General features: G+C 37.0%; 1 protein-coding gene and 1 non-coding gene across 2 annotated transcripts; both read left to right on the top strand.

Annotated features, from left to right (window-relative positions):
* The first annotated feature begins 443 nt into the window (after window positions 1–443).
* On the top strand, window positions 444–1,127 carry LOC124915747 (bZIP transcription factor 11-like). The gene has a single exon (XM_047456510.1). The coding sequence runs from the start codon at window positions 473–475 to the stop codon at window positions 1,094–1,096; it is 624 nt and encodes a 207-aa protein (XP_047312466.1). The 5' UTR covers window positions 444–472; the 3' UTR covers window positions 1,097–1,127.
* Window positions 1,128–9,228: 8,101 nt separating this feature from the next.
* On the top strand, window positions 9,229–9,332 carry LOC124916908. Its single transcript, XR_007096982.1, has one exon. It is a non-coding gene; the product is annotated as a small nucleolar RNA snoR126 (small nucleolar RNA).
* The last annotated feature ends 2,003 nt before the right edge of the window (window positions 9,333–11,335 follow it).

The following is an 11,335-nucleotide window of genomic DNA, read 5'->3' as shown; positions in this document are numbered from 1 at the left end:
GAAATAACCAGAGTCAAATATATATATATATTGGAAAAAAAAAGTTACCAATAAGATGTCATTTTTTAAAATCTAAAAATTCTCGCTCCTATTCAATTTTTGATCCATAATTTCCGTCAATTTTCTTTAAATATTTCCCGTTTTTTAAATGATGTAAGCACATACGATTGAAGACAAATGGTCAGCCACGGTGGCTTCACAAGTCACTTAGGTGGAGCCATCAATTTTGTTTTCTTCATGACTAAGCTACAAATTACAAGTCTAATGGGTGGAGGCCACCTTATAATATTAAACTTAGGTAATTTGCCCCCACCATCAATATTAGTGGAAAATGACTCAAAAGTTAATTAGTCAATTACCGAATTACCCCTCTAACACTACCTACATTCTCAACCTTAAATACCCATTCCCTTCCAGTCCTTCCTCCCCTTTTCTCTCTCCCACCTCCCACACTATAAGTTGTTTTCCGGCCATGTTCGCCGTTGACGGAATGCTCGGATACCATTTTCCGGGAAACGAAACCGGTTTTTTCACAGCTTGGGAAAGCTATGAAACTTCTCTCGGCTTTCTCCCGTTTGGAGAAACCACTAATAATGAACCGGCCATTTCTCAATCTCCTTTAGAAAAATCTTGCGTTATAATTGATGATGATGATGATGAGGATACCGACAAGAATAAGAACATTCGTGGAAATGGGTCCCATGACAGAACATTGAAAACCGGTCCGGTTCACTTGGACAGGCTAAAAATTAAGGCCGGTTCATGTGGAAAACCGGGTTCGGTTCTTGATGAACGACGGCTTAAACGAATGATATCAAATCGAGATTCGGCCAGGAGGTCCCGCGAGAGGAAACAGAAACATTTGGATAACTTGAGTGATCAAATGAACCGGCTCAGAACCGAGAAAAAGGAACTAGCGAACCGGCTGCAGTCTGTATTGCATCAAACAGTTTTCGTTAGGAGAGAGAACGACCGGTTCCGGTCCGAGTCGGTGAGATTAAGGGAAAATCTTTGGGCTTTGCGCCAAATTTTGATGGTCCAAGAACTTCAACAACAACAGCTTAATAATTCAAGATGGTCATCATTAGTAACATAATTAAGTTTAATTAATCCGTTAAAATCAATTTTAAAAGAATAAACGGTATATATATATATTTATATATTTATATATGTATGTATTTTGCATTCAGTGTAGTTGAAGAGATCAGACAGCAAGTTTCCAGTGATTTTTTTGGAAACTGATCATCTGAGAAATGGGTGTCTTTAGGAGCCAAAAAAAAAGAAAAAAAAATTATGAAAGTTGCTTAATTTTAATGATTATGTATTAATAAGTTGAATTTAAGAAATTATGGTTTTCATTTTCACTACCTCTTTACCCAAAGTCCCAAAAGCTCATGATTCCAAATATTAAAATATTACATTTTTTTAAACTTTCTGTATTACCAATAATCTGTCACGCCTTTAATCTCTCTATATATATAATGATGCTTAATTTTTAAAGTGTCCCTCTCGACGTGGTTAATTTGGATACTTGGGTCGGATTGTGGGTTGACCCGTCCATAAACTTAAAATGGTTAAAAATAAAATTAAAAATGCTAGAGGTATGTTTCGAACTTGCAACCTAACAAAACAAGTACAACCATTCAATCAACTAGGCTACTAAGACTTTATATTTTAAATTCAACACCAAATTTGATGAACGCGGGACATTTTAACATTAATATAAGTTCATCTTTTTAACTAACTAATTTATATATATATATATATATAATGATGCTGAGTAAATGGATATTTGGGTCGGATTGTGGGTTGACCCACCCATAAACTTGAAACGGTTAAAAATAAAATTAAAAATGTTATCCGTAATTTTTTTTACGATTTTTTATATTATTACTCGTGCATTATAAAAACTTGAATATCACTAAGAACTCTGAATTATAAAAATGATAAGTTTTAGTAACAAATGAGCATTTTAAGTATATTAATCAAACTGGTCGACTATGAATACCCTACCAAATAAAATAAATGTATGAAATATAAAATGTGCGCATGGACCACCTCTCGGAAGAGCCTCCTCCAATTAAGTCGTTGTTGCAAGAGGACAAGACCAAGGATGGTCGGCCTTCCGAGGCTGGCGATGACTTTCTACTGAGAATTCGACTATCTAAGATTTACCTTAAAAGCTATTAACTTAATCATATCACAAGCCAGAGCTAATAGGATGTTAATAACGTGAACACTCTTCCTATATAGATACTTATATACTATTTGTAATGACATTTCAAAAAATTGTTACAGATACTTTTATATTATTTTTAACGGTATTTTAAAGAGCCGTTATAAATACCTTTGACATAGTATCTGTAACGGTTCTTTGGAAAATCGTTACAGATATTTCCATACTATTTGTAACAACATTTCTTAGAGTCGTTACTAATACCATTATTTGAAAAATGGTAAAAAAAACTATGGTATAGTAACGACATTTCTAATAACCGTTGCAGATAATATATATCTTGTAACGACATTATAAAACCATTACTTGATATGTAATATCAGTAACGACTTCATATAGTCGTTACTGATATGAAGTATCTGTAGTTACTGACATTTGTTACCTACTATCTTTTTTCTACTAAAATTTTGTAATTAAATTAATGATATTTATTATTATTTATGTTAGGATCTAGGTAGCGGCTGAAGGACCGGGGTTGGGCCGGTCAGCGCGTCTCACTCAAAGGGTGGTGGTTAATCCGGTTAGAGATTAACACCGGGGTTTCAATACTACACAAACTGTCACAAACCCTTGAACTAGGTTCAAGCGCGGAAGAGGTTTGTTTCAGGTTGAAGCAGCACACTTGTATGATAGGCAGAACCGGTTTCGGATGATGAAGGTTTGAAGATTGATGGGTCGGTTTTTGTAACCTGGCGGTCCGGTTTGAATAGAGTTAAATAGGTTAGAGCGGTGTTGGTCGGTTAGAAAATGATGTTAGGATTTGTATCTCCCAAATCCTACCAGCTTGAAAACAATCTGTAAAAACACAAGAAAGAAGAACACAAGAACACACAGATTTATAGTGGTTCACTCAAATTGAGCTACATCCACTTCAGCCACCACCAGATTTACTATGAAGAAGAAGAAGGAATACAGAGTTTTTGCCTCACACTTTATCTCTCTAGAATTCTGTCTATACAATGTAAACCCTTAATAATTACATATTTATAGGGTAAACATTCAGGTAATAAACCTAAATAACTTTGGTCAGGCCCAAGCCCAAAACCAAAAAAGATAAACCCAATAAACTCTAATTAACAATGTAGAGTTTATTATAAGTGTAGGCTCCATAACTCAACAATCTCCCACTTGGAGACTAACTTCATCATCTCTCGATCGGTAGTGGCTTTCCATTCGGTGTCTTAACGAAGAAGACCAACTGAAGTTGCACACAACTTCAGTTTCTCATTTGTCACGGCTTTCGTCAACATATCAGCTGGATTCTCACTCCCGGGAATCTTCTCAAGAGCTAATACTCCATCTTCTAAAGCTGACCGAATGAAATGATAACGAACCTGTATATGCTTTGTCCTGCCATGATAAACAGGATTCTTTGCCAAATGAATGGCACTCTGACTGTCGCATCACAACACACTTCCCTCGTAGTCTTGACCCAATTCTCGCAAAAAGGGTTGTAACCACATCATCTCCTTAGCAGCTTCTGTCACAGCAACATACTCTGCCTCATAACTAGAAAGAGCAACAATCTTCTGCAATTTTGATACCCAACTGATTGCAGTACCTCCCAGAGTATAAATGTACCCTGTTGTGCTCTTCCTACTATCAACATCACCACCATTGTCAGCATCAACATATCCTTCTAAACCCATATTAGACTTTCGAAAACACAAAGCGAGACCCGTACTTCCTCTTAAGTATCGTAGTATCCACTTTACTGCTTCCCAATGTTGTCTACCCGGATTGCTCATGAATCTGCTAACAACTCCCACTGCATGTGCTATGTCTGGTCTTGTGCAAACCATCGCATACATAATACAACCAATGGCAGAGGCATACGGAACAGTGGCCATGTAATTTTTCTCCTCCTCTGTTGAAGGCGACTGATCTTTAGATAGTCTGAAGTGACTAGCTAAGGGGGTAGTAACTGGTTTTGCATCATACAAGTTGAACCTGCTAAGAATTTTCTTCACATATTCTTCTTGTGAAAGCTTGAGAACTTCTTCATCCCTGAAAATTCTCATCCCAAGGATTTGTTTAGCAGCACCCAAATCCTTCATTGCAAACTTTTCAGACAACTCTTTCTTGAGCTTGTTAATCTCATACAAGCTTGCTCCAGCAATCAACATGTCATCAACGTAGAGAAGAAGAATAATGTACGATTTATCAAACCTCTTGATATAGAAGCAATGATCAGCTTCACACCTCAAAAAATTGTTACTTTTCATGAAGCTATCGAACTTCTTGTACCATTGCCTTGGAGCCTGTTTCAAACCATACAGACTCTTTTGAAGCTTGCACACAAGCTCATCTTTTCCTTTGATTTCAAATCCTTCTGGTTGTCGCATGTAAATCTCTTCATCTAAATCACCATGAAGAAGAGCAGTTTTGACATCCATTTATTGAAGATGAAGGTCTTCTTTCACAACCAAACTCAAAATAGTTCTGATTGTCATCAATTTAACTACTGGAGAGAAGATCTCATTATAGTCAATACCTTCTTTCTATTGAAATCCTTTCACAACCAATCTTGCCTTGTACCTCATGGTTTTATCATGTTCTTCTTTAATCCTGAAGATTCATTTGTTGTGAAGTGCTTTCTTTCCATTTGGTAGCTCAGTGAGCTCCCAAGTCTGATTCAACATCAAAGAGTCCATCTCATCTTTCATCGTAGACTCCCACTTAACCGATTCATCAGATTGTATTGCTTCCTCATAGCATTCAGGTTCACCTCTATCTGTCAACAAGATATAGTTTAGAGATGGAGACCACCTCTCAACTGGTTTTCGATTCCTTGATGATCTTCTCAACTGTATAACCGGTGTTTGCTGATTTACCTCTGGGGCCACGTTCTCAACGATTTCATCTTCAACAACACATTGTTCTTCTTCGACAGTCGGTATATATTCAGCTGAAAAATCTCTCAAATCGATTGTACCAGTCTCTTCTAACTTGGAATCACCACCTGATGTCTTCCCAACACAATCTTTGTAGAGAACCTGTTCATTGAAGATAACATTTCTGCTACGAATGATCTTCCGATTTTGATTATCCCAGAAACGATAACCAAACTCGATATCACCATAACCAATGAAAAAACATTTATTAGACTTTGGATCAAGCTTGCTCCTATCACATTCATTAATATGAACATATGATAAACATCCAAACACTTTCAAATAAGAAAGGTTTACCTTTTTATTGCTCCAAGCTTCTTCAGGAATTCTGAATTCAAGAAGAATAGAGGGTCCCCTGTTTATCAAATAGGCAGCAGTATTAATAGCTTCTGCCTAGAAGGTTTTAGGCAGCCCTACATGCAATCTCATGCTTCTAGTACGCTCGTTCAATGTTTGATTCATTCTTTCAGCTACTCCATTCTCTTGAGGCGTTCGGGGAACAGTCTTCACCATACTGATCCCATTCTCAGCACAATACTCTTTGAAATCTGAATTGATATATTCACCTCCGTTGTCGGATCTTAAGCACTTAACTTTCTGATTTGTTTCATTTTCAACCAAAGCCTTCCACTTCTTGAAAATAGCAAATACTTCAGACTTGTGCTTCATAAAGTAAACCCATACTTTTCTTGTTGAATCATCTATAAAAGTCACATAGTAGTATGATCCGCCAATAGAAGAAACAGGTGCAGGTCCCCACACATCGGTGTGTACCAACTCTAGTTTTTCTTTCTTGAGCTCCTTCCCAGTTTTTATGAAACTCACCCGTTTTTGTTTTCCAAGAATGCAGTTTTCACATAACTGATGTTCAACAAACTTCAATTCTGGAATCTGTCCATTCTTTAAAAGAATTTTCATCCCTTTTTCGCTCATATGGCCTAACCTGCAATGCCATAGCTCACTGTTCTTCGAGTCATCAATTACAGCAACAACTGTTTCTCTGCAAGTTGAAGTCGTGTATAACGTTCCAGTTTTGTGACCTCGAGCAACAACAATTGCTCCTTTAGTCACCTTCCATGCACCATTTCTACAACTGAAATTGTGACCTTCTTCATCAAGTTGTGTAACAGAGATCAAATTGCGCATTAAACTTGGAATGTGTCTCACCTTATTAATCTTCCAAACAGAACCATTTGCCATCTTCAATTTGATGTCACCAATGCCAACAATATCTAGTGGCTCACCATCTGCGAGATAAACTTTCCCACAGTTTCCAGCCACATAATTCTCCATTAATTCTTTGTGAGCAGTGGTGTGGAAAGACGCTCCTGAGTCCAAAACCCATGAATCTATCGGGCTATCAACAGACAGAAGTAACGCATCAGTGACAGATTCTGTAACAACGTTGGCTGCATCATTTTTATCATCACCGTTTTTCTTCGGTGCTTTACAGTTTCTCTTTAGATGACCATGTTTACCACAATTCCAGCACTCAAATGTCCTCCCAGACTTGGACTGACTCCTCCTGCTCCTTGACATAGATCTGCTCTTACCTCGGTTGAAATTTCTATCATTACCTCTTCCTCTGTTTTCCACATTCAGAGCAGAATCTTTGAATGTTTCACTAGAATCAATTTTACGAACCTCTTCAGCAAGAATACGATCTCTAACTTCAACAAATTTCAGTTTAGCATTTCCAACTGAATTACTAATTGTTGCCCTCATAGGTTCCCAACTATTTGGTAGAGATGCTAACAAAATCAGGGCACTAACTTCATCCCCAAAATCAATCTCAACATATAACAATTGATTCACAATTGTATTGAATTCATTCAAATGAGTAGTGACAGAAGTACCATCAATCATTCTTAAGTAAAAGAGTCTTTTCATTAAGTGTACCTTATTGTTAGCAGATGGTTTCTCATACATATCAGAAAGAGCTTTCATCAGACCCATGGTGGTCTTCTCCTTTGCTACATTGTGAGCAACTGTCTTGGCTAGCGTCAATCGGACAACTCCCAAAACCTGTCTATCAAGGAGTTTCCATTAAGCTTCATCCATCTTCTCTGGTTTCTCACTCAAAGGAACATGAAGCTTCTTTTCATAGAGATAATCTTCAATCTGCATTCTCCAGAAGGCATAATATGTCCCATCAAATCTTCCAATCCCATGTCCTATATTGTTCTCACTTGCCATCATTTCCAATGCTCAGATCTAGACCAACTGCTCTGATACCAGTTGTTAAGATTTGTATCTCCCAAATCCTACCAGCTTGAAAACAATCTGTAAAAACACAAGAAAGAAGAACACAAGAACACACAGATTTATAGTGGTTCACTCAAATTGAGCTACATCCACTTCAGCCATCACCAGATTTACTATGAAGAAGAAGAAGGAATACAGAGTAAACATTATATATTTATAGGGTAAACATTCAAGTAATAAACCTAAATAACTTTGGTCAAGCCCAAGCCCAAAACCAAAAAAGATAAACCCAATAAACTCTAATCAATAATGTAGAGTTTATTATAAGTGTAGGCTCCATAACTCAACAAATGGAACCGGTAGAAAGTAAGTAACAAGACAGATTTTATGGATGTTCGGAGATGAAACTCATACGTCACCCCTTCCTCTCGAAACCGCGAAAAGAATATTCACTAAGGAATACAAGTACAATCCGATCGAGACTTATTTCCTGCTCGATAACACTCTTATAATTTACACCGAAATTGTAAAATACACACTTCAACTTTAGCACTTAGGCTTTCTCTAGAGATAGAACACACTGTTTTCACTTGTAAATTAAATGCTCGCTGTATTGTTTGTGTCTCGCTGTGTGTCCCTCTTAGAATCTCTTGTTATCCCACATTTACTCTTCTTCAACTGCTCCTTTTATAGGTGAAATATGCCAACAGTCATATTTCACTTTCTTGAATCTGATTGGCTGAGCAGAGGTTCAGTGATTCAGACCCTGCGGTCATCTTTTCAGACCTGGCGGTCAATTGTTCAGACCTGGCGGTCTGTTCTTCCGGTGTGTAAGACAAACCTGCTAGGTTTGTCTTTTACTCAATGTGGTAACTGTTGGTTAGACAGTTGTCTGTACTTGGAAGATTGCCTCTGATTTATCCTGAAAGTGGAAAGATCTTGTAGGACTGTTTTCTGCAGCCTGCAGACTTTCCTCAGACTTGTATGGATATGGAAGTGTTCAGTCTGTTCCTTTGGTATCATCTTCAACAGATACCCGAATTGTCTTCTTGTACTGGTTGGTCATTCGACTTAACCGGATGGCTTCCGGTGTGAGTGGTTTAACCGGACATCTTCCGGTTATTCCTTTTCCTTGTGGCTGATCGGCTGTCTGGTGTTTCCGGTTTAAAGCTTTGGCCGATCCTTTCTTTGTGCGGTGATGTTCCAAATGTTCCTGGTTGGTTTAGTAGCTTGACTGGCTATTCTTCTTAGCCGGTTCATTTGTTTGACCGGTCTGGTTCCTTGTTCCTACATGGAAGGTTTATTTATGTTAAGTTCTGTGAACCGGTCTAATTTTATCTAACAATTTATTTATAAATGTCACATAAATAATAAGTTAATGTTGTTTAAAATTCTAAAGACAAAACATAATTTTATATAACTTTAACTCTGAAAACTCCAAATTAAAAAAAAAAAAAATCTAAATTATCTCAATCCCATTATTATCATATTATTATTAAATATATATGATCTTACTTTTTATTAAAACTTAAAAATCAATTTTTCTTCCAAAACACCCAATAAAAATCACTCATCAAAAAATCTTTTATTTAATGATAAACATAATAATAATTTTGTTACCACAATTTTTTATATGTACTTACATATGAAATGGGCTGATGATAACAAATGATATAGTATAAGATCCAGCCCAATATCAAGAAGCCCGCGAAGTTTATATCTAACCCTAGTTACTCATACCATCCTCTTCTTATGCCCTCGACAGTCGCCAAATCTTGTTCTCTCTCTCTCTCTCTCAATCTTCCACTGAAGATTTAGTTAGTTGGATTGTTAATTTTGTATTGCTTTGTTTATTTGTTTGTTTGCTGCGATTGATTGATATAAAAATATAAAGGGCGATGAAGACAGAAATATTTCTCGATACCGATTTCAATCTTGAATCGATCATCATAAATAAGATTGATATTTGACGACCAATTTGTGCGTGTCTGAGCCCTTTCTTCTCTTCTCTTCTCCGCCATTAAAAATCTTCTATTTGGAATTCGATTAAAGATTATATATTTTGCAATTCAATTCAATTCAACTTGAAACAGAGTTACCCTCTTATCTATTTGTTTCAAATTTTACACATCATAATTGTATATAAATTCTTATAATATTTTGATTACTTCACTGAATTAACAAATTATAAACAGGCGGCTTCAATGCTTCCCGATCCTGACACTCGATTTAAAATACTCGAACCTCATAAATACTCTCGATCCTAATGCTTGATTTAAAATACTCGAACCCAATTATCGAGTTTAAAGTGACATTATATCATAAAAAATTGGTTTTATTCTAATAACCAAAAATCAAACAAGCTACTAGAGTTCGAATTTTCGAACATGAATATTTGATTTCAAAAATAAAATTGCAGTTGGATTGATTCAAGGATTTCAAAAGTGAGAGAACTCTAGAAATAGAATTGAAAAAACAAATTAACCTACTTAATGGTTATTTCTGTTTCAGAAGTAAATTTAACTCATGCGATAAACTTGACAAGTAAATATAATATTATTTTATGATGCAATAAGTTGTTGTTTATGTTAAAAATTGTGTTAGTTATATAATATTGAATTATAAGAATAGTTGAGGATTAGGTGAGAAAAAAAAGGCATTGTATGAGTTTTTTTATATGATTATAGTAATGTATATTGAATGCATTTATTTTTGTTAATCCTTCCACTTGGTAGTCTTAAACTAAGCTATCAATATGCTCTTCTTCCTTTTCCATTTTTCTCTCTAATGAATGTGTTACGGTCTGCTCATCAAAAATCTTGGTCCTAAAATATTTTATGCACCCGTCTCTCGGCCCAAGTGTCTATATGGCCAGTTTATGTTTTTTAAGGAATAATTCTGTTTTGTTTACTTTCTCTCTTATTTCTCTTAAACTGAATTCTGTTATTTTGAAAGTTTGTTGTAACCGAATACTCTTAGGTAAACCAGCATCTTAAAATGGTGATGCCCACCCCACTTTTGGGGGCTATGAATTGAATATTTTGGAACTTGGTGTTTAAGTTATCTCTCGGCCCTCCTCCACCTTCTTGGACCGCTAGGTGTAATCTAGTGGTATTTCTCTCCTCCCCTTCGGCTCTTCTCTCCCTAACCTCGAATTCTCCTCTAATTCTATGTCTGCTGCGCTAGAGTGTTGAATTCCACCATCGGTCCCGATCATCAAGAACCCGTTTCTTGAATTAAAGAACTTGAAAGGCTCGGTCATAATTTAAAGTCTAACATCTTGGTATCAGAGCTGGCCGATTCTCAACATGGTAGAAACTCGCTAGCAATCAGAAATGGATGCGCTCAAGGCCCTTATTCAAAACATGTCCCAACAAACAGCCGCGATGCAAGCTGCCATAGACCGAAGATTTGATGCGGCTGAAGAAAGAATGGCAGCCTTTGAGAGCGGGGCATCTGGAAACGTGCAAGAACCCCGCCACAGACCCTATGATGATAATTCTTGCCACGGTCCATCACCATTTAGGCCCCCGCACCCTGGCCAGAACCACGACCAACACTATGCTCCTCCTACTCGGCTAACCAAGGTCGATTTTCCTCGGTTTGATGGTTCGGATGTCGAGGGCTGGCTAATTTCTGCCGAGCAATTTTTCAGAGTGGACAAAACTAAGGATGCAACTAAATTAGAAATCGCCCCCATTCATTTTTCTGGAGAAGCAAGAATGTGGTACGGGTCATGTTAGATAAAATTAGACCGGTTCACAGAACTTAACATAAATAAACCCTTCATGTAGAAACAAGGAACCGAACCGGTCAAACAAAAGAACCGGCTAAGAAGACTAGCCGGTCAAGTCACTAAACCGACCAGGAACACTTGGAACATCACCGCACAAAGAAAGGATCGGCCAAAGCTTAAAACCGGAAACATCAGACAGCCGATCAGCCACAAGGCAGAGGAATAACCGGAAGATGTCCGGTTAAACCACTCACACCATAAGCC

This window comes from Impatiens glandulifera, chromosome 9 (assembly GCF_907164915.1).
Source record: "Impatiens glandulifera chromosome 9, dImpGla2.1, whole genome shotgun sequence".
NCBI classification, from domain to species: Eukaryota; Viridiplantae; Streptophyta; class Magnoliopsida; order Ericales; family Balsaminaceae; genus Impatiens; species Impatiens glandulifera.
The sequence above is the reverse complement of the archived record's forward strand: the minus strand, read 5'-3'. Positions and strand labels throughout refer to the sequence as shown.

Bases quoted from the DNA above. Each gene is read 5' to 3' on its own strand.
- LOC124915747 (XM_047456510.1), top strand. From the start codon at position 473: ATGTTCGCCGTTGACGGAATGCTCGGATACCATTTTCCGGGAAACGAA.